The sequence below is a fragment of the Saccoglossus kowalevskii genome, chromosome 8 (assembly GCF_978046115.1).
Source record: "Saccoglossus kowalevskii chromosome 8, keSacKowa6.1, whole genome shotgun sequence".
NCBI classification, from domain to species: domain Eukaryota; kingdom Metazoa; phylum Hemichordata; class Enteropneusta; family Harrimaniidae; genus Saccoglossus; species Saccoglossus kowalevskii.
Window position 1 is genome coordinate 1978732 of NC_140648.1, and position 25184 is coordinate 2003915.

Sequence of the window (25184 nt, forward strand, 5' to 3'; positions counted from 1 at the left end):
GAAAAATAAAAGTGTTTTAAGCAAATAACTTTTGCGCTTAGCAACATTTTAAAATTAAGACGGAATTGGCTGAGTTGTAAATAGTAAGAATATTGTATTACAGTAAATGATATCATTATGGGTCAATACAAATATACGTTTTATTGCATATCAACATGGTTGCTCAGTAATGAACGGCATATGCGTGACACAGACTCGACAATTGATTGTATGACTGGGTGTTTTATTTTGATACACAGCAACATTCAAATGTTTACAGGGTAGCATGTGTTGCTTGTCTTACATATATGTAATGTAATGTATAACTTTTATTAGTATACCGTATATTCATTACATGGATTCCAGTTAAACCATGTTGTCTCAATGTTATGGTTTGAAACGAAACAATGAATAACTAGGAAATAATTTAAAGTAAATAATTGTCCTAAAATTCAATCATAAAACTTAATTTGTCATGCAATTCAGAACTACGTGCTCATTATATTCTATTGACAATAGGGGGAATGATTTATTGCGAAAGTTTAAAAGTATGACCTTTTTTTCTACTTAAGGAGAACAATATTTATTTCTAACTAATGTGACAGATTCTTATAGTAGTGAAGAAAGCGATTTGTATCGAACCATCAGTCATTGTTTGAGGCGTGACGTAATCAATTTCATCACTTAAGACAGCTCTATACAAAATATATAATCCATGTATCAAATCTATTATCAGAATGATCTATGCATTACGATTCTCGTGGGATATTTTCACTGCTTAAAAACTATTTGCAATCGATACATGATACGTAGGAAAATGTTACTGAGATTCTTGCAATCAATTACCGTGACAAAAAGGAAATTCATGCAAATCTTTACATTCCCATATGGTGTTTAAATGTATTCAAATTTATGGGTACCGCATGTGGTTCGTTTTGATATTCTGCAATTCTTAAAACAATATCTATAACAATAAACCTGCAACGCCGAAATACGAACGATTGGGTTATAATTATGTACCATGTCGAATAGGGTTGAATATTTTGGGGTTTCTGTGACATATTGCTACGTAATGAAGTATAGTTAGTTGTAAGCTAGGTACTGAATACTATAAAGCCTCCTGTTTTATGTTCATTGGAATATAAAAATTACAGTTTCTATCATATAGTCTGATGTCTCTTCCTGGCTCTGAGGATTTATTTAAATTAAACAACAAACCCAACCGAAAAGCGTGTATCCTCGGGGCGGACATCCGGGCATTTTCACCATCTGTAAAAAAATGTAAAAATGTAAAGAAATCCAGTGGCATTGGCCAGAAAAATATGGAGAGGACAAGTTTGTGATCATGTTCGGTGGACTACATATTGAGATGACAGCACTAAAATCGATTGGGTCAATGCTTGAAGAGAGTGGGTGGACCGGTGCTCTCGTTGAAGCTGATGTGGCCTCATCTGGTACAGCGGACTCATATCTATCTGCTACAAATGTTACAAGGACTCGCCAAGCTCACCAGGTCACAGCATGCAGTTTGTTCAAACTCTTAAAGAGAGCCTACAATATATATCTTTCTCAACGGACAGAGACTGATGATGAAAACTTCACCTTGGAAGAATGGTGCAAAGCCCGTAGGAAAGAAAGTCCACAATTTCAGTTTTGGTTCTTGATTCTCAACATGGAGCTGACCATTTTCACACTGGTACAGTCATTCAGAGAAGGGAACTTTTTGCTTTATCGGGAATCACTCTCAGAACTGATACCATATTTCTTTGCCAACAACAACGTCAATTATGATAGATGGCTTCCAATTCATTTTCGAGATATGCTGTGCCTGGAGAAGCAACACCCAGAAGTCGCAAAAGAATTCCATGCGGGAAATTTTGTCGTTCACAAATCGGACAGGAACTTCTCTGCAGCGGCTATTGACCAACCCCATGAACAGAACAATGCTGTCATCAAAGGGGATGGCGGAGCTATCGGCCTGACAGAGGATCCATCGGCTCTTCGAAGATGGATGGTTGCCGGACCAGAAATAAGCCAATTGGTAGCAAATTATGAAGCAGCATCAGGGAGTAAAGATGTAAAGAAGAACAGTCTCCACCACGAACAGTCACCAACCGCTCAGAGGACGTTCCTTGATAAGGTAGATCGGCTCACCATGAATATGGAAGAAATGGGAAACCCATTTGCAGAAGAGACAGGAGATCTTCTAAAGCTTGATACAAAGGACATAGCAGACCAGTCTGGGGCTCAACTGATTGTAGCTCATTATGCTAGAGGAAAAGATCAGTTCAAGGCATTTATGGAGAAGCTGCTGACTGAGAATGAATCCTTCTACAAGCCAATCAAAAAAAACAACACTGACTTCTTCACAACTGGGCCAGAGTCAACCGACAAATCAGAGACCAAATTACTGAAGGAGGATTGCAAACTGTTTTCCCGCCTTTTCATCTCTTGCCAAACCCGAGGTTGTGATCTAACAGACTTTATCAGACATGAGAACCAGACCTTTCCCCCTTCACTTAGCAAGAAAGGTAATTTGCATACTTGCACTAAAGCTGACCTGGTGGATGTTATCCAAGCGAAAGTGAATCTCCCAGATTCAAAGCCATAATGTGACGTTCTGATTATAGATGGTGCATCACTGGTTAATACAATTGCACCCAAAACACCAAAGACATTCGGAGATTATGCAATGAAGGACATTCTTCCCAAAGTACAACACTACAGTGACAATTACAAGAGAACAGACATCGTTTTTGATGTATATCAGAAGTCTAGCTTGAAATCAGAAGCCAGATCTAAACGTGGAAAAGCCATCCGGAGGAGAGTCACGGAAAAGAGTAGGACACCGACAAACTGGAAGAGTTTCCTTCGAGACAGTGCAAACAAAACAGAACTGTTCCATTTCCTTGCTGAGGCTGTGGCCAAGATGACTACGAACAATGCTGTAATTGTGACAAAGGATAAAAACGCCCTCACTAGTGCCAGTTACACACACATGAGCATCGAAGAATTGGCTCCCTGTACACATGAGGAGGCTGACACGCGCATCTTCTTACATGCCTGGCATGCAGCCAAGGAAGGTCACAAGTCTTTGATGATTGATGCAAATGGCACAGACATCATCGTGATCGCCATATCGCAGATGCCCTCTCTCACTGCATTAGGCCTGGAGAAAATGTGGGTTGGATTTGGAAAAGGAGGGCATGCTCGATGGCTTCCTATCCATGACCTTGTTTCAACTTTAGGGCCAGAGAAAACTAACGGGATGTTATTTTTCCATGCCTTCACTGGGTGCGATGTTGTCTCAGGATTCAACAGCAAAGGAAAAAAGACAGCATGGCAGACATGGAATGTCTATGATGAAGCTTCAGCCGTCTTTGCAAAACTCAGTCAGTGACCATCCGAAGTTCAGGAGTCTGATCTACAAGTTCTGGAGCGATATGTTGTTCTCATGTATGACCGATCTAGTACAACTAATTCTGTAGATGAGTCTAGGGTTGATCTTTTTGCACGGAAACAAAGGTCATATGACTTAATACCACCAACACAAAGTGCACTGAGGGAACACGCCAAACGAGCAGCCTATCAGGCAGGACATATTTGGGGACAGTGTGTCATCCATCAGCCAGAAGTTCAGTGTCCATCCAAGTGGGGGTGGTTGAAGGAAGACAACAATTGGAAAGTTGTATGGACAACGCTAGAACCAATTTCAAAATGTTGCCGGGAACTGACAAAGTGTGGTTGTAACCTGGAATGCAGAGGAAGATGCAAGTGTGTAAAGAATGGACTAAAGTGAACTCAACTTTGCAGTTGTCCTTGTCAGAATTAATCAAGAACACTAGGTGAGTACTGAACGAATTTGGACTACCTGCTCCAACAAAAGAAGGTGCTTGTCAAAAAGTATTTCATGACATGTTTTAATTTGCATTTGCAAGTTTTCGGACACAAAATCTAGGTATGGTATGCTTAAAGTTGGTTTAAAGTTAGTTTCCAGTGAGGCCCCTACCGGGCACCAAACAACAATAAGCACATAATGTAGAAAAAATAATACTTTTACCTGTACCTGAGTATGAATGTGCCGGACTTACGGTGAAAAATGGACACTTCGTTTCATGTTTGAAGGAAGGTGGACAATATGTTCTGTTTATGTTTAAGGAGAGTGGACAAATCGTGAACTCAGGTAACGCCATGTGCATATTGAAATTGGGTTAATCAAATGTGATTTCATACTCAGTTTAGTTCTCGATGGGAAAAAGCTGCCGAAAATAACATTTTGCTAAGTAATTCAGGCACGTTTAGGGCAAAATTCGGATCTTGGCATACATGGCACGTAAAAATATTATTTGACAGCCATCTTGCAAAATGGCCGCCTTTTTCTAAGCTCAGAGAGGCAAGTACCTACCCTTATCATATTCAACAGAGTCATGACCAAGAAAAGTATATCTTTCTCAATAAGAACCACTTTGGACATTTCTGATAACAATACCTTGACGAATCTGGTGAATTTAAGGGTAATCTGGTGGCCATCTTGGAAAATGGTCGCCATATTCGAATTTCAAGTGGCTAGCACTTTTTTCTTAAAACTTGATATAAAATCAACATTTGAGCCAAATTTCATGCTTGTATCATCAAATGAACGATTGTTTGCATTATCTGCTCCACTAGTACAGTGGTGCGCGTCTTAGCAACGTGGAACGTCTTGTGACGCCCCCGAGGATAGCAGATATTGCCCAATTCACGACATATATGAACAAACCACAGTATGTGAAGTGAATTATGCAATATCCCATGGAAAGACCGGCTGCGGCAGTGAAAAGTGTATATTTTCATTTCATCATTATTTTCCAGTTTAACCAGGAGTAACATTTTATCATTTACTCGGCAGCGCATATTCTAACATGCTGTTGCGGCGACATTAAGAGGTTTGAGGCTTACTTGCTGTAAGGTGAAGTTTCCTCATACTGTCTACTGTCTACATATCATTTTACTTCGTTTAGCATTACCTTAACATCGGCACGCTGTAATGCGACAAAACATATGCACATGGTGGTAGCTTTTATTAAGAAGAGTATATAATATTGGGAAGTCACTACGTAAATGAGGAGAAGTGACTGAATTCATTACCTTATTGTGACGTCATACTCTAATGTGACATATTATATGTCAATGGCAGTAGTTTTCATTACAATGATAGAATATGATAGGTCAATTGATATAGGAGTTTTTGCACATCTTTGAATAGATGTGGAGCAAAATGGTAGCCATGTGTTTCTAAGCTATCTGTACGATCATTGTTATCGTAGTTTGTGGAATACGATAGGAAATTAATCGTGAAATATTACAAAGACACCCATTTAATGGTTTTAAATAGTGACATAAGGGAACATTGACATAAGTGATTATAATTAGAAATAAAATGTATATTGGTAACTCATCTCAGACCAGCATTGAATCAAGCACAGAAAAGCAATATTATTCAGGTTTATCTCGTATAAATTTCTCGTATAACGGCTTTCTACCATCACTTAGTCCAGAGATACGAGAGAAAAATATTAAATAAGCTGAAATAAATTAAGAGGTATACATTTATTGATAAATTCTAGAAATTAACAATACGGATACCAGAACCCAGCAGCGGTCTACTTGATATTCTGTATTTGTCTCCTTGGAAGATGCGAGTGCTAGAACAACATCAATGTATACAAAATAATGAGTTCTAGCAAAGACGTCACGTGATCTCAGAGTCAATGGTTTCCTTCAAAGTATAGTATATATTATACTGCCGCTTTTTCCAAAGGTAATATCATTTATTTTAGTGGGTGAGAGGCGTTGCGATTATTCCGAGTACGGTTCCCGATCGAGATATATCCTCATTGATATGTTAACTGGTCGATTTTCATACTGATCGAATGTTTACATTTCATCGTATAAATGATATGTAGGGAAATGTCATCTCTTAGAGCTTGGTACTCTTGAAACAGCACGGCCACTCACCGATTATCGTTATTTATCATTAAAAAAAGATAATATAATTGCTTAGAAACAAGTAACTGAAATTATATATTAATGTACATTAATATTTATGGCATAACATCCGTTAATTTAGTTGAGTCTAGTTAAGGAATAACTGCCCAACAAGAGATTGGGGAAGCCAGTAAATGTATGTTTATATCCAATCCACCAGTCATTGGACAGTCAGCCAGACATTGGGCTACCTCTAATTGTGACTTCCCATTTTTGACTACATACGATACTGAAGGTGTCATCGATGTACTCGTAAACAGTGATACGGTGGACATGAAGTTACATCACTACAGTTTCTGATTAAACATCAATTGCGCCAGACTACGACCGAGGATGTCTGGATGCATTGGAATGTGTAGGTGAGCCTCCTTCAAATTAAGCGCCGTTATAAGATAAAAATACTCAGCACTTGTCTTAGTCCATCCGATGCTTTTGTGACTATAAACAAGGCGAGTGCATAAACAAGGCGCTATGAGAACCTGATATTTGTACCACCTTTTCCAAAAGTGCGACCTACGTCATAATTATCTCTGCTCTATATCGATTGCATAGCAACCGATCAGCTAGTGATATTGCTGTATGTGTATGATCAGTATTTATCTTACTTCCATATGATCAATGGCACATGTCAATAGCTTTTGTCTCCACATTTGTTGATCCCCACTAGGCTAAGCAGTGTGATTTAATGTTATCAATAGTATGTCAGGGGTCTTTCCTATCCCATCATACCGATGGTGAGATGGTTTATTTTATTGTCAAGGAATTCGGACCATCTCTTTAAATGGGATGAAAACGTATACGTATTTGATTGCGTTGGACATAAACAACAAGACGTATACGTAATGGTTCAGGCGGAGTGAAATGGAAGCTTGTAACCCATGCACGTAAGATGTTACATAATTTAACACAATGGCATTGGCCAGAACTGGAAATAGCAGCTAAGGACGAGACGTTTTAATATGTGGTCTACCTTTACCCCTATATTCTATTTATGAATTTAGGATTGATTTGTTTCATGCGTTAAGTCGGCGAAGAAGGTGTAACTATTTGCTATGTTGCACTTTCGATATTGTGACATTGAAGAGACCTTTACCCTGCAAGCAGAAATCGCCAGCGGTTGCTCAAAAAGATAAGTAAATACTCAGAAGTTAGAGATAAACTATAACTATTTGTTGTGATTTTCACAACAAAGTCTGTATTTATGTCTAGTGAAAGGACTCTCTGTTTTCTTAGCCTGTAACTGACATGCTTATTTGTATTTTAATTATCGAGACATACGATGACAGATGATATAATACTACACTACATACATTGCAGATGATATAATACTACATTGTAATAAAATAAAATCGCAATCATAATTTGTGTTTTTTATGACACACATATTTACCCCCTGTTAATCGCCACATTTTGAGCGATACGTATTACATACAGTAGGCTGTCACTACGATCAATATTAGGTGTCAATGTCGTGAAGCTGATGAAATCTGTTCTCCAAGCCTTTTTCAGGGTAAAATAGTTATACTAGAAATTCCAATCAGTTCTGAGTTACTATGACTGCGACACTTAATTTTGAGTTGAGGCGACTGCGACACTTAAAATACCTGTGTATATAACGACAATGCACTTCATTCATGCAGTTAATATTAACAGCAAGCAAAGGAAAACTTTAATTAAAACCAAACACACAGAAACTGACTTTGCTTATATATTGTTTTTTTTAAACAATTTTGAAAGTAATCAAAGTGTCAATAAGTGTCAACTTGTCCCTTGATATTTTCCATTAGCAACTTCCCAATGGTTAGTTACCATGGATATATACATTATTATAATCAAATGTTTGAATAAGACACTTATTAATTTACAATGTTGAGTATAAAAATAAAAATGGATGCATCGTGCAAGTTAATAAAGATTTTCTTTTATGTGATTGACTGAACATTTTAATTTAATTTAATTTATATATCCAGAAAATGGATTGCGTAAACTGTATGTTTATTGTGCAAAGAAAATAAATATTTGCAATGCACAAATTTGTAATTAAAGTTGAAGCCATTCCGATTTTGTTAAAATATGTGTGTCAGCGCTGTGCGACGAACGTCTGAAAAGCAAAGGAACAGCGTCTGAAATTTAATTAAATGTTAAATATTTATAGCACGCTTTGCTTTAGTCCTTGAATATAATCTCTTGCCAATTTCAGCGAACAAGTAAATCAATCATTGCCTTATGTTTGATCGTTATTCAATCCCAACTTTGCACGATTAGTCAGTCTGATAGACAATCGTTACATTCTCGTTTACACAGATGTCTCAATTACAAACAAGCAAATAAGTGTTTTTTTTTAATATCAGCGATCGGAGATATACTTTTACAAATGATCAGCTGAATGACGTTTATTCATGACGTAATAAGGAAACCCTTTTGTTGCGACATGAATAGAAACATATAGCTGATAAGTTCAATTTATCAACCAATCAAAATTCACATTACATTTAGCGTTTAAATTAACAGTTAACCTTATGAAAGAGTATGGCATCAATCACTATTGTAACATAGAAAGTTGATTGAGATAAATGGAAAAAGTGCTTTAGTATTTTCACCGCTATAAATGTAAGATGGATCCTTATAGAATAGCATCAAACGTGATATCTTACATATATAATATAAAAAAAGCGCTTTGACATAAACAACTTCACAATATACATATTATTATTTGTTAAGGATAATCTGATGATACCGAGTTGTTTGTGAGTGTTAAATTCACCGAGGACATACAGTACAACTAAAACGCCTTCAGTGATCGAACCCCTAGTCCACACACACACATAGTAAGAATGGTTAATAAGGCTAGGTAAAGATGGAAGGGAAGAATTATATAATATGAAGATTTAATGTATATAGTACATAGAACCTATTGAGTAATATGGGGCTACTACTAATAAGTATTATTAGGCTCTACGTTGTATGGTGATTTGAAGTATAAATGTAATATTGTTCGGACTGGTTTAAAACAACCCATCTCCGTTCATATTCAAATTGAAAATTATGGATACGAACACGCGGCATACAACAAACATCTTTGCATTATGATATAGTCTATGAACCGCACATATCATATATAAACATATAATAATTATTTAGTGTGCAAACCGTACGAATATAAATACCGTATGAGAGATAAAACCATAAACACAATGCCCATCTAGTATTCTTTCCGGTTTTATATTACAGTTCTCATAATGTATGCAGGACAATGCAGGCGTCAACTTACGATGGCAGAATATGTATCGGTAAATCATTGGAAAATAACGTTCACGATATTCTGTAAATATAATATTGGTCGATTTTACATCTGGCAGTTAGGGAGCCTTGCCAATGATGTGATCGACACATCAATGTTTAACCGTGCGTCTATCCTTTGTTCACAGAATGCTGTCTAATATGTATCAAAGAATGAATGCGGTGAATGTTCGTGGACTTCACTTCAGACAATCAAACATTGTTACATTATTTGACACTCTCCATTTATATTTTCCGACATCAACACCGTTTTATTTCAAGCACTGAAGCGTTAACTCATAACATTTACTGCGAGGTAAGTACCAATACACTTTATAGTATATTGATGTATACATATAGATATTGATGCACAGTATTTGATATTTATTTCAGCCGAACGAGTGAACTCAGTGTCCTCCGTTTGAACAATGCACTATGACAGTGTTGGCAACTGAAAGACACATGCCCCGAAGGTATTTCTGTTAAAAGGCATTGCCAAATGCAGTGTGCGTAACCCAATACCTTCTGAGTGTATTGAACATGTATTTCACTGAGATGGTTCCGTCCTGAGTGGTTAATATGAATATATCCTCCTCGGCGCAAGGCACACCTGTATTTCTGTTTATGTGATCACTGAATTCTGATTTACTGAATTGACTGTATTCAATCCATCAGCATACCATACTCTGTGAGCATGTCACCTCGATTTCGTGTACAATTATTTGTATTCCGAGGAGAATTGAGTGAGTTTGCATCGACCACATTATACTGCAAATCGACTGTAACTCAATACAGAACTATTCTCGGTACACGATAAGAAGCGCCGTGAATAGTTATTTTATAGAGGATTGGATTTGTATTTTTGTATAAGAATAACTCAACTACAAATATTGTTCAGTAATAGACTAATCATCGTGATGTCTGATGCTTTGAAATTACTATCTGACGTTTCTAAATTTAAATGTTTCAAACATAGCTTATACCCTGAGGCACGTTAAGGAACTCTTCAAAATACAAAATAAATCAGCGATTCTTGATAATTAATGTATAGTTGATTTTAATATTTCTATTTAGTATCAATTCAACAAAGTGTTTTGTTTGAATGATTACGACTATTCAATTCAATTTAAACAGTGGTCTGTGGCACTATAATTAGGAATTAAGTTCGTCAGAAGCTCTCCATGAAACAGTTATGTCTGTCTAAAAACAAGGTAACTCTATAACTTGTATTTATAAGTTCCTTTTTAATTTTGGTGGCCCTTGTATTTTGTGACGAGAGTTTATTCATTTGTCAGTAAAGCATATGTCAAGTCGAATACGGTGAAGAAAACTCGTGAATCTGAAGACGGCTATACCAAAATAATAATTATCTAAGTCACTGTTAATATTACGTTGCAGACTATTATTATTGGGTGAAGTCAATGTAACAAGAACTGCGCAGCCCTCCAAGTTTGGCTTTTGATGGGAAAACGGCATATATTTTTTTTATAAAAAAATTAGTTGTTTACAAAAAATAAACTGAGCATTTGAATAATAATTTAACATTGATTACAGTGATAACAGCTCTACGGTAAAACTTACTCAATTTTAGGCGTCAAGAATGAATGATATGTCCGAATAGTGATGTCAAAATACACCTTGAAAGTCCCATTTTATTTTATTTTAACTGCCGTTTAACGACCCAGGGCGAATTTACGGCAGAATCTCGTCCCTCACATAAGAACACGTGAGCTTCGCAAGTTTTCCTAGGTGGTGCGAGACAGCTTTGTTCGTAACCGGACGAACTCCGTTTAATTCAATGAAGCAAACAAATGTCAATGCTAAAATTGATTGAAAACAAGCAAATAATTTCCATGAAAAATAAATCACAGAGAGAGGTAACTTGATACATTAACAACTCCTTTGACCTATTAGATTTTGTGCTGACCTCTTCTCCGCGTCATAATACATATTGATTGATGACTGATGTTTTGATCGTAAGTTGTTTAGCCTACAACTCGGCCACGACCTTTGCTTTTACTGTGATACAAGGGAAGTTTACGTCAATTTGGCGGACTTCCATTTTTTAACTACCAAAGCACACTGTCTATCATCCCAATTCTTTTCATTTGCTGATTTCTATTCTAAAAAATTCGACCGTTCGAAAATGCACCTTAATGTTGTACTCTAAAAACATGTTGTACTTTTCAACATGAATCACCTAAAACCGGCCAAAATTTAAGAGTTTTTGCACTATGCGGTACATGGCTCGGATAACGTAATACGCATGTGCACATTGTTGAATTGTGGGTAAAACTGCGCTACCAAGAGCTGACAAGCTGTTTTATATTGCGGAAAGTTTAGTCGCCGGCCAGATTATTCTTAGTTCGACAAATGGCGACCTATATATTGTTTTGAATCGCCATTCATTTAATTTAATCGCCATGCCGACCAAAACGGTCGCAATCTAGAGGGCTGCTGCGCATCAGTATAGTTGAAAGACAAGTTATTAGCAGTAATTGCTCGGGCAGGAAATATCAATAAAGTTAGGGCATAATCTTTTTATTTAAAGAACAGAGACTCTATTTCGCACAATTAATGCGATACGAGTTTTCGTTTTTTAATATAGCTTATCATAAGTTGATAATGTGTCGTTGTGTGTGACGACATTGCAAATAGTTACATAGTTACAAATAGTTATCCTTGTATCACTAATTCTCATGGGTTGCATTTTATTGATACTGCACTAGTGCAGAACATATTATGATAATATCAAACGTTTAGTAGTATTAGGACGCTAGAAATCTCAGCTCGAAATAATCACATATGAGAAGCAAAGCACCCTAGTATCATTCACTGACCATTGTACTACCAGGACATTTTGTATTTAGACATTAGTATTCTGTCAGTACCATTCAAATTTGGTTGATTATTATGATAGATGGGAACCACAAACATTTACATATCTCCTTGCAATGTTGTAGAGAAGTCCCAAATTAATAATGTATTCACCATGGTTAGTAATATATAATGAATCTATGTATGCAAATAACATTCTTGCTACCATACCTTTGAAATGCTACACCACTCTTGACATGAAAAGTAGTCTTCAAAGAAGATACTCGTAATGTGCCATAATTAAATTCATGGCACTTCTTTCCCATCAAGGCAACACATTACATTACGCAATCAGTGTTATACAACACCTCATGCTAGCGATGACACGTCTATATTAGTCAAGCAGATACGTCATCACAATAATTGTTCAAAATGTGATAAAAGCATAAAATGTGATACATGTGTAGAGTTCAATTGACCTAATAATATAAAAGGTTGGATAATTGGGGATTTCTAAAGACTGATATTTTGGTTTCAAAACATGATTGTAGGTCAATGTTAAAAATTCAAGAAATAATTTTTTTTGAACCACACTGTATAGGATATGCATGACATATGAACATTATGCTGTTTTAAATTCACATAAATTCAAAAAATATTACACGATTCTGTCAAAATATATACGTGATGAACGGTGATTATTTTCACTTGATTAAACAGCGCCAGCTAGAGATGAATTAGTGTTTCATATCAGTTAAATTCACGATAACAGCCCGACATTTTTGTTTTCATCAAAGTAAGACCACGACTCACCTGCGAACTCAATCCCAATATTTGGGTTCAAAGTACAACATTTCGAACCTAAAATATTGACAAGTAACCTTTATTACATGTTTCCCCCATGGCAAATATCCCAATTAATGTGATATATTTCTATAGTTTCATGATATAAGATAAAAGCGTGTATGTGTACAGCGAGACGCATGTGTTATTAATAGCTTGCAGACTCATACAAACACATGAAACATGTAACTGGAAAGAGTTAAGGTCAAATACAAATCACATTAATCTGTATAATGTTGTACATCCATGTGAGGGTGCGCATGTATATGTAAAATGTGCATCTAGCACGGATCTCATAACAATATTTGACATGACAGTCCACGTTGTCCAACATTAAACAAAACTGAAATGAGTCTGCAATGTTTAATCAGATCTCGAAATACATGTCAATGTATCATCTATGTAGGTGTACAGTTTGGTTTGCAATTGATCAAGGAATATCAGAATATGCATTTCATAATACAAAAAATCGGTCATTTTGAATCAGATCTAAAAGGAGCAAAATTATGTGCAACAAGGTCATACAATGCTCAATGTCTTAACTATTCAGAATGTTATACAATTATGGATTATCATGATCCAATTTTAATCGAGTTAAAAGTTAAAAATGATTTATTTCTGTAGTCAAATAAATATATCATATCATGATTAAATATTTGTCACTTGTAATATATATATTTTAATTTTAATGTTAAGTTTTAAATGCTTTCAATATTTCAAATTTTCCAATCCAGAATGGTTTTTTTGAACCCAGACTTATGTGGGCCACGGTCTTATTTAGATGAGAATTCTTCGAATGTACTTTGCATAAGTTTATCATAACAATACTGATAATATATTTGGCGCAACCAACCACTAAATGCTAATGTGCAATTTGCATGTTATCAAAGAATGTAGTATGACAATGTACATGCTTCTATAAAATGCTTATTATGTTTGTGAACAATGCCTGGTTAATTTACTGTTTATTGATCTAAATGTGTTTTGTTAACAAAAATAATTATACTGCAGTGGATACTGGTTTGATATAGCGTTCTATAAATGACAACTACTACAAAAATGAAAATACTTCAGAGATATGACTTGTTATTGTTTAGATTTAAATTGTTATATTTCGTGTTTAATATTAAGAATATTATGTACCATAATGGAAAAGTATGTTTTTTAAGACGTTTCATGAAAAAACTGCTTGGCTATTATCTGCATTATAATTCGAGGTGAATGTTTCACATACACCACTGTCACTCATGGAATAAATTATTATACAGACAAATCAAGGAATGACGGCAAATGACCTCACCGTGTGTTTTACGGAATGGAAGTGGACACTGTTTCTTCCATTTCTTCTATTTCGTGGAAATGTACTCTCGTGCCCTATGTACAGTTGCATGCCAGATATTAAGTTTCAAAAGTTTATGTAGTATTCAGAAGAATCTATATTACTTACTTACTTGCTTAATTATATTAGGAAAATCAACTGTTGTGCCTTTGCAAATAATATTGTGTATCAGATTAGAACCAAGATAGATGGCTTTTGTCACAAGTAGAACAAGACTCGTTCACTCTATTATTCAAAACACTTAAAATTTCAATATATATGCCATGGGGTTACTTTCAGTCACTACCACAGTATTGACTTCACCATTGATTGTAATATCTCACTTGTTATGTGTTATTTGATTGTAAATGTTTTTTGTTAACCTTGAATAAGGCATAATTGTACTTCTGCGTTACTTTACTCAATTTTAAAATTGTTAACCACTAACAGCCTCGGGAAAGCTGTAGGGGTACACTCTCAAATTGAATGGTTGATTTAATTTCATATATCGTATCAGTTTATAGTGCTTTAGTGGCTGATGAATGTTCTGGCATGTTTTCCATGTGTTAGTTGACTACGTATTCCTCTGTTAATACAATGCATATTGATGAAGCACCTCAATGTGTTTTGTGTTTTGAATAAAATCACGCGTATCATAGTTTTCAAAGAAACGTGTGTTTCAAAGCTGTATTTTTTAATTTACGTATATCGCATTGGCGTTGGTAGGGATTAGGGCTTGAGTTTCACCAGAGCCTTGTAATATGCGAAACATTTATATTTTATTATCAAGTGAACAATAATACAAATTTGTGTTCATAGCAATGACTAATATCCAGGTTGGTAATTCGATTACATAGATATACACATAACTCTATTTGATGTGGTTTAATGAATAAACTAATTTATTTCCGTAGCTAGTATTATTATTAGCGGAGCATCAACCCTACACCAAAACTAATGTGTTGATTACCAATCATCTAGGTGAATGTTTGTATACTCAAAAAGTGCTCCTTCTTGGCTACAAAAATACAATCATATAAAATAAATGTGAAAAATAAAAAGAGTGTAGGTCGTTGCTTCTCCTGTAAGATGCCCGAACGGTGCTCACAGTTTTTCTATAATTAACAGCGAGATACTTGGACGCGAAAAATGTATAAAGACAAAGAAAGTGTGGTATTTACACAAAATTGTAATGACCTAACAAGAATAAGATATCATGCGTTACTGAAGTCTATTATGTAAGCCTATTTTAATTATTCATTGATTGCACATTTGACATTTAGAAAGAAGTAAGAGAGTATCGTTTACTTATTAATGCTGCGAAAGAGACTAAGGTTATACAATAGATTACGCTATATTTGCATGCTTTCAGAGTGAACAGCGTTTAAAAGTATACCGCGATTTCATCATTTTGCGTGTGTCATTTCATATATTTTAACGGAGATATCTTGTATAAGTGTACCATTAACATTTAATTTGTTAATTGTCAATCAGCACAGTAATATCTTGTGCAAAAAACGAGATTAATCTTAATTAGGTCACATAATTATTACGTCATTAACAGTTTTCATTCACATAGGCTAGAGGCCGGGGATAAGCAGTATTCACTGTTTTCTATTGAATTATAATTATATAGAGCCCCAGTTTCATCTACACTGTTTTATCCACAGGATAATCCCTTTCAGAATTAGTTCGTATTGATTTACTGTGTTGCTACATATTCACTATGATTGCCAACAAGTATTCAGTATATCAAACTTAGATGGAGAGTCATAGTGTAAATCACAATGTCACCTATTTCACCTAATAATGCACCTATTTGACCTATCCAACTCGAAAATGTGTAATAATATGAAGTAATGTATATGAAAACTGTGTGATACCAACTTATATTCTCATCAAACCTTTGGAAGGTGTCACATTTGTGATATGCCTGGTTCTGAGCCTGTGACAGTGAGTCATGGTGAATTGTTTGAAGAACACCGGTAACGTGATATTGCACACTCAAACACCAATGGATAGTGGTTGGGTTTTATTATAACGATTAATATTATTCTGAGAGTACTCTCTATACTTTAATATAAATTGGCGAGAACCTATCACTGTTATTTTAATCTATATTTATTATATTACGATTTCAGTCGACATAGTTATCATTTTAATTCCTTACATTTTTGGAACTCCAACTTCATTAAAACATTATTTCTTTGAACGTATCCAGGTCCAGTTTTTCATTTTAGTTTATTATTTTCGGTATGAAAACGAGCACTTAAAAAAACAGCTGATATAGACACAATAATTAATTCCGTTAAGATCCCCATCATAGCTAGAATAGCATATGAAGTCTCACGAGTAATTAATTTCTAGTTGGGGTCTAAAACCACACCAAACAGAATGTGAATCTAAGACACTAATATATACACGACAAATAGTCAAACATGTTGTATGTAAAAATAGATTTACAATTTTTGACGAACATACAATATAAACTGGGAAATTACCTAGCCAAACATACAACACTGTAAATCTATGTGTTTTAAATTTTTAAATTTTTGTCCCCATTTTAAAATCATTTTTAAGTGTTTATAATTAAACACATTAAGTGTTTTTCTCAAAATCGCAAATGAGTTGTTTTACAACACTACTGTAAAATTAAAATTAAATATTTTTACTGTTTTGTGATAAAACATTTAAAATGTTTATAAGCTTGTCCCCACTTTAAAAACACTTAAAGTGTTTAATCTGCATAATTGCGAGAAGTGTATATTATGAAAACACTTTTAGTGGAACATTTCAGGGATGTTTTTGCCCATAACACATTAGAAACACGTTTTTAAAAGCGTTTCCACCAGAAACATGTATATAAAGTGCCTACTATAACAGCACATTTAAAAGCGCTTTTACTACTTAGTCTTTTGTTAAGTGTTCCCACCAGGAACATGTATAAAACGTGCTTATTATCAAAACACTTTTAAAAGTGCTTTTACTAGACACACCTTTTGTAAAGTGTTTATAATCACGACACGTAGAAAAATGTCTCAACCGAAGGCTTGTTTTAATAAAGTGATTTCACTAGCCACACATTGAAAAGAGTTTCCACCAGAAATATGTATTGAACAAGTGTTTATCATCGCAACACTTTAAACAGTAAAACACAATACTGAACGGAAAGTGCTCGTAACAGAGACACATTTTAAAATGTATTTACACTGATAACATGGTAAAAAATCATTCACACTATCATTTTTGAAAAAAAAATATATCAAATGATGCGTTTCAGGATGAGGCACTTTGCACTATTGTACAGTAATCATAACAAACGATAAAAAAATCACATAATCAAGTAAGAATGTATTCATAAATATAAACATTAATAAAGTAAGTTCGTGTGTAACATTTAAGAAAAACTAGATTTGTATAATTGTTGTGAAAGATATTATCAATCGCGTGAGTAAGTGTGTTTACTTGTACTGAAATTCAAACCTTTCGTGAAACTGTAGACACAATACCCAATATTTGCGAAAATTGACACTTCAAAACAGATGAGTAATTAACTGAAACGAACAATAACATCTTTGAACCCTTTCAGTAGTAACCCATATTAACAGGACAAAATTAATTCCCAACATTAGCAGTTTCATCTTGTTCGCTCCGATCGCTTCTCTTAAAATCTGAAAAGTATAATATTATCAAAATGCAGTGAGTAATGTTCAAATAATTATCATTATTGTTTCAAATAATGCGATATACAATGAAAATATTATTGTTATAAACTAACGCGCATGTAATGAGAAGACGAAAATGTGACCACAAACGAATTGAACTGAAATTTCCTGCTAAATTCTGCAACATTTCTATGATTTATTTGGTAACTCAGATCTTGATCTGGGGAATGTTGGCAAGGACGTAACGTGGTTTGGAGTTCTCTAGTCTGTAAATTCATGAACTTGAGTTTAATCAGTTATCCCGCACATGAGTGGAGGCCGCTGCAAATATAAATGTAGTACACAACTGCCGACGCTGGCTTTATCAATTACACTTTCCACACGCTTAACTTCGTAACGAAGTAACAATATCATCATACCTTCAGGTTTGTTTAGGATAACTTCCGGTTTCCTTCTTTCCCAAGAAAATCAAAAAAGACTTCATTCGGTTCAAGTTGTTATTGCTTCTTCAACGAATATGCCACCTGTCTACACACTCCCGATAGTATAATTCAATCATGAATGAGTATGCGCACGACACGAGTTACCAGTTACTTGAACACGCAACATACATTAATGTCCACCGTCGTTTACGAAAGGCATCTCAAAATATTTGCAAAGAAGTAGCACACTTATTTATTGTTCAATATTTGTTTCGTATTGTATTTATTGTATTAAATTTCTAAATAATAATTGAATGATTATGCATTATTAGAGGCCTAAAGGAGCTAGTTTAAATTAGGCGACAATTTGCACAGGTGCGTGGTAATCACCATATTGGAATTCAATACCGAGGCTCCGCCAATAGAATTTGAGCTGTAAAGAAATTGAATCTAATGATTAGATCACAGGGAATAATTGTTTAGCGCACCGTCTCCAGCTTACTAACTCTAACATTGATAACACGGTGTATTTTGTGGCGGGTACATGGTAGGCACACTCACAAACTACTAAAATCCGTATGACTTGCTGCCAAATTTGACGGGTGTGAGCATTTTTTCCCCAATAAATATGCTGCATACAGTCGTATTGCGTCTATTATAGATGCATATCGTAGACGGCATACAAAAGTCTCCTGTATATAATCGGGTGTTTTAGGTTTAATCATTGCATATTTGTTTTCTGAAGTGCCTCAAAATAAAACAGTTTCAAAGAAAAGTGCTTTAGGTACTCTTATGACCGTTTGTACATGTCGTATGTAAACACTTGTATAACATGCATAGTCGAGTGTTTTACCTTGAAACATTACATGTGTGTTTGTTTTAGAAAGTGTTTCAAGACAAAACAATTTGTAAAAAAAGTGTTTTACTTACACTGATGAAATTGTGTACATGTCGTATACATAAACACTTATAAAACATGCATAGTTTGGCGTTTTGGGTTGAAACATAGTTGGTGATTTTGCTTTCTGAAGTGGTTCAAATTGAGCATTTTTCGAGAACAAAAAAACATGTGAGAATGATCAGATGTCATTGGAACTACAACTACCGTTCACCAAATGCTGATTATTAAAATCCGTTAGGCCACGACGTACTTAATCACCACGTGTCCCGATTTCTAGTTGTACTTAGGTTGGTAAGACCATATAGGTTGGTGTGTGACATAAAATTATTTTTCTGGTGGTAATGACCCATCGCATCATTACGTCACTTTCGGTGATTGTCTAGTTGGCATATATACCATGATGTTTACTAACGAGTCCTCAAACTTTTCACTCAATTTTGCATAAAGATGGATGCATTAATCCTTAAATGTTCTGTCAATAAACACTTTAATTACACATTTATGTCACCGTAAGACACCTAGTGTTTTATTTCGGAAAAGTGTATTTTTGTGTGTTTACAATGTGCTTAATTTAATAACTCCCTAAAACACTTTTCTAAAAATACTAAAACACTACTGTTTCGATAGAAAATACACAAGTGTTTTATTATATAATACACATGTTTTTTTATTACAACAGTGTGTTATCAATTAAAACGGTGTGTTTTAATGGAAAACATGAAAGTGCTTCCGAAATTTACAGTGTATTATCAGGGGGAAATTCTCCTCTCTGGGTTCTCCACACGTGTCAGGGGGGGAATATCGTCTCGACTCTCTATTGCGTCCCCTTGAGGTGCGGGATCGGGAAAGTCACTTAAACTTTACAGTCTAATAAGACACACACAACGAAACACGTTTTAACTCTCGTCTGAGTCGGTCAGTCGAGCACTCTATAGGACACAGCGCCCTGGGGAAAAGTCCCCAAGACTATCGCAAGGTTGACCCAAGACTGCCTCTAGACTGCGTCAAGACTCGCCCCAAGACTCTCCAGGACTGGACTGTGTCTATCGTGGTGTACTCGCCAAGACCAACTAAAACAACTTTATTCATTTTCAAAACCTTGACCAATTACAAAGCAGTAAAAAGACTCTAGGGCGTAACCTTCAATCATAAAGCCAATCACACTAAGTACTGAACACGTCATATCTTTTGATTAATTGTTCACTATATTAGTAACTGTCAGAAATAGTAGTCCGAATAGCGTCGGTTATCTCGTAATTAGTTCCAGAACTTCGACTAAACGATGACAGACATAACACAGCCATTCACTCGTAATCAGCTAATTAAGTCAGTCAACAGATACGCAAAAACAATTTCATCACAGTATATAATTAAAGAACAAAAAGAGGCCTATGTGGAGCCCTGCTGTACTAGCAGGTGTCTTGAATAACTTTACATTTTTATAGATTGATTTTATAACTGTCAACACTTTCCCATACATATTAGGTATGATAAGTTTATAGAACATCGCCTCGTGGTTTATCCTATAGAATGTTTGTTTCGAAATCGAACCAAATGGGTTTTGTTCTTTGACAGAGACATCCATATTTACAGTGTTCAAAATAAAAATGTAATTAACTGTAGTACAGTATTTTCTAAAGATGGACTGTACCTTAGCAATAGAACAATTAGATAAATGTTTAAAACAATAATGAACGACCCGCCAACCCATAATGGGCAAAAGCTCATTATGCGAGACATATATGTACGAGGCGTGAGCCGAGTACATATATGGAGCACAAAGTGTGATTGAGTCTATTATGGGTTGTCGGGGAGTTCATTATTGTTTAAGTAAGTTTTAACCATTTATTGTCGTCACTGCTATTACATCAAAATTGCATCACAATGTGGTCATGGCGTATTTGTCCTATTTTGTAGCGTGGTCATTACCAGTGGATTTGCTGCCTCTAAAAAGCGAAACAATTTGGAGAAAAATCCACAGTGAACGGAATAGTTTCAAAGTCACTGGACCGTGAATCTGAATAATTTAAAATATCTTTCTGGAAATTGTTTCCACAATCTTATATGGCAGACTAAGAAAGAAGCTAGTTTTAATCCATCAAATATTATTGTATTGAACTCATTTACATTGCGAGTGAATGAGTGACTGATGTGTGGTGTGGAGTAGAATTGCAGTGATCGCCCGAGCGAACGGCACACCGTGACTGGTACGCCGTATCGGTGTCCACCGCGGCTTGCACTACACTACGCTAGATCGCCGCCGTGGTCCAGCTTGATCGACTGTGCGTAGGGGTGCGTACCCGGGGTACATGTACGTAGTTGCATCGTTACCCAACCCACTAGTGTTTTCAAACAATCAAGGTAGATATCATTTGCTACTGTCCTTTCTGTGTCATAGTTATTTTAAATTCCACGGGAGGGCGGGAATTTGACAAATACTTTGAAGCCAAACGTAGCGTAGCGGGCGAACGAACATGACCGGAAAGCTAGTGGGTGTTAGTCATCCTAGAAAGAGAACCAACAGTGATTTTAATCTCACTGTATAAAATAAACAGATACACACCCGAGAACACGCATACTTTCATTTATTTATACAAACTGTGTCCGGACCGAACAGCAGCATCAGTCGCGGAATCTAGAAGCGCGCGTACTAGATGGAACGCTTTGACTGAACGCGCGTTAGCGTACAGAGCAGAAGACGATGCCTTCAAAATATTGTCTGATTTTGATATTGAAATCCGCTGTTATTGGTTATGGACCGTTTTATTTGATGCCGATTTTGGTATTAAATATTTGTTATCTAACAATATTTCTTTTTTTTCAATTATAGTTTCTGCTTTATTAGTTTTCGAAATCAACATTGTATTCATATCCATGGGACAGGGCCTTGATGCTCAATAATGTAATACATTATCGCGAATAATCTGCTGCAATGACGTCATTAAATCCACTGGCATTGATAATGCTATAATATAATGTAATATAATAATAAAAAATAGATGAATTCATTAACACTGAATAAAGACGCGATTATTATAGTGACCATATTGTGTACAGTGTTCACACGTGTGGTTTTATAATGGTACAAATGATTCGTATTCATATTCATTGCAGATATATTTCATGGATGAGCCAGAGGATACATTGGTCAAACATTCTTACTCGATCGCCATGGAGGCGAACAATAATGAAGATGCTGACATGTTAACCTTAACAGAGGACGACGCCGAAACTGAAGAAACAGAAAGACGACGGAGAAGACGCAGACGAAGGCGTCGAAAAGGACACAAGGAATATTTAACAAAATTGACGCCATTTGAACTCAAGTTCATGTACGGTGTGATGTGTCTAATTTTAGCAGGCTCGTCATTTTTACCAGCTTTTATATTCCTCGGCGTTGGCTCGGCAATGTCGCCAATCCCTTTTGGCGGCATCAATGTATTTATTGTTGTTGGCGGGGTGTTCCTGGCTATAGGATTTCTTAGTGGATGGACAGGTGCTTTTCTTTGTTGGCGTGCGCGCTCGGAAACCAAGAAACCCGGTGGATGCGTTTGTGATAAACACAGTGCAATATGTCAGTGTAGAGCATCGTACGAGCCCATTGCTAAAGTGTAAATTAATAACATACAAGCTTTACACATTGTTTTTATTGCACATTGTGTAATTCAATCACAAAATACTATTTCGTAACGACTTATTCCCTGTATTGCGTAGAAGAAAATATCCATCAACGTCGCTAAAAGGTAATGTCTGATATATACATACTACGGCTTGCTTCCACTGAGAACACAAACTAGTGAACGTCCAGGTGGTCTTAATACATAGCTGGGTAGGAAGGTACCCCTGAGGGCTCAAATGTGTGACCATTTTTATACCTGGATAATTGCAAAATCTATTAATGCTAGGTTTCACTGAGGAATGTGCGCCATCTTCTATTCCGTGTTAAATCTCCGTTTGAATGTTGATTACCTTGTTTAAGTTCCGGGTTGATGTCAATATGGATCTTAGGCCGGGATCTGAGGCAGAGATATTCGCTCATATACGGACCAATAAGTATACCAAATTTATAACTACCTTGGCTAGAAATAAGACCGATACGAGGGGCACGATCACATTAGACAAGTTCTATGAACGTATCAATTCAACAATCTGATTACAAAAGCGATTGTAGTTCAAGTGTCATGCCTAACATTAAGAGTTTCTAAGTATACCTTGGATTTATGCTGAAAAAGTCTGGTATCCGAGTGTATGGACTATTTCAACAAACATTTATATATCGATATCAATAGCGTAAATTATTTCATATTTATTATCATCTTTTTAACATGTGAATGTAATTTGAATACTGCAAGTACACATGTATTTGTTTTACCTCACGTTTCACACATGTTGTTAGTAACATTAATAATAAGCATATGAGTAGGTCAATGTTAAAAACGGGTGGCACTGAAGAAATATATTTTGAGAATGCTCTGTTGAACTGCAAAGTATTTTGCGTGATAACACAGGGATTTCTATATAACTATATACATATACGCATATATTAATATGCATATTCTTTCATGAATTTAAAGTTTAAGGTTTAAACACATGCATATAACTTTACACTATTTGGTATTTGTCTTTTAAATGCACCATTGTAATAAACATATATAAAACCAGCTGAGCTACTACAAGACAAATTCAAATTCAAATTATCAATATGTAATTGTCATAAGTTTGAATAACATACATTTGCAAAGTGTTTATGACCGTGATTCATGTGATATTATACTGAGTCAACCACCATCTTAGTGGCTAATATGGTTGGTAAACCCATCGTGAATGATTACTCCGATATGTATTACATTCAACAACTCAGCGATGTTTCTTTAACAGCAACATGTTCATTTCGCTTTGTCGGCACTTATTATAGTCAACACAAGAATTTACTGTATCATGTATGAGTGCGTATAAGCAAACATAAATTATATTTTCCGGATCCTCCGAATAAATGGTGAACGATTTGTTTAATATTGTCATATGCAAGGTAATCCTTAATATGTACAAATGCCCTGAAACAGCTTGTCACGAAACATGTTTACTCTTGTACGTTTGTCGTGTGTGACAATATTTGTATATATACAATCTATATTTCGCTCAATACTGCTGAAGTAAGGCCAGACTTTTTTTATTCCTTGTTTCTCGAGTTTTTACAAGGCAATTTTTATTAGGAGGGCGGGAAAAAAATAAAATTAATTCTTTTTTTCCATCAGATTTGTGTGATTCTCAAAGAATTGTAAGTGAGATCATTGATCGGAGAGAAGAAATGAAATCCAATTTTATTTCATGTATAACCTTGTTTCTCCTCTACGCGAGACTTCGGTAATTTGATCATGATACTCCCACGAAAATGCAACTTGTTTGTTATGCGGCGGTCGGAAAAAAATGAAGATAAAAATAAGTTTTTTTAGCAAGTTTTTGCACTTACAAGTCGGCGGCCGCGAGAAATTACGCTGATTTTTTTTTTATTTTTATTTCATTTTCGGCTCCTGTTCATTCGGCGGGTTCGCGAAACAAGGGATAATAAAAGTCTGGCCTAATGAACTGTATAAAATGTTGGACAACAACCGCATTTCGTGGATAACATGAACGGGACTTGCCAGTATGTTGGCTAGAAGAGATTGATAATCGTTTCTAATCTTGAATATTGAGTATGACTTAATGGCTAAAAGAGTTTTTATTTAATATCCGTTCGATTTTAAGGATGTGAATCGTATACCTAACTGAAAGAATTATTTCCATGCCTCGTTTTTCGATAGAAAATATGAATAAAAACAAAATTAAACTTTCCATCAACAATCCTAAAATTAGTGGTTTATTCCAATGATATATTCAGCTAAAATTGAAGTTAAGGAAATGATATTAAATTTACTAACATCTGATTTCAACTT

The 25184-nt window shown here is 35.4% G+C and overlaps 1 protein-coding gene across 1 annotated transcript; it reads left to right on the forward strand.

Annotated features, from left to right (window-relative positions):
* The first annotated feature begins 9513 nt into the window (after nt 1–9513).
* LOC146739215 (uncharacterized) lies at nt 9514–22866 on the forward strand. Its single transcript, XM_085502635.1, has 2 exons — nt 9514–9601; nt 22366–22866. The coding sequence occupies exon 2, from the start codon at nt 22375–22377 to the stop codon at nt 22864–22866; it is 492 nt and encodes a 163-aa protein (XP_085358761.1). The 5' UTR covers nt 9514–9601; nt 22366–22374.
* Nucleotides 22867–25184: the final 2318 nt, after the last annotated feature.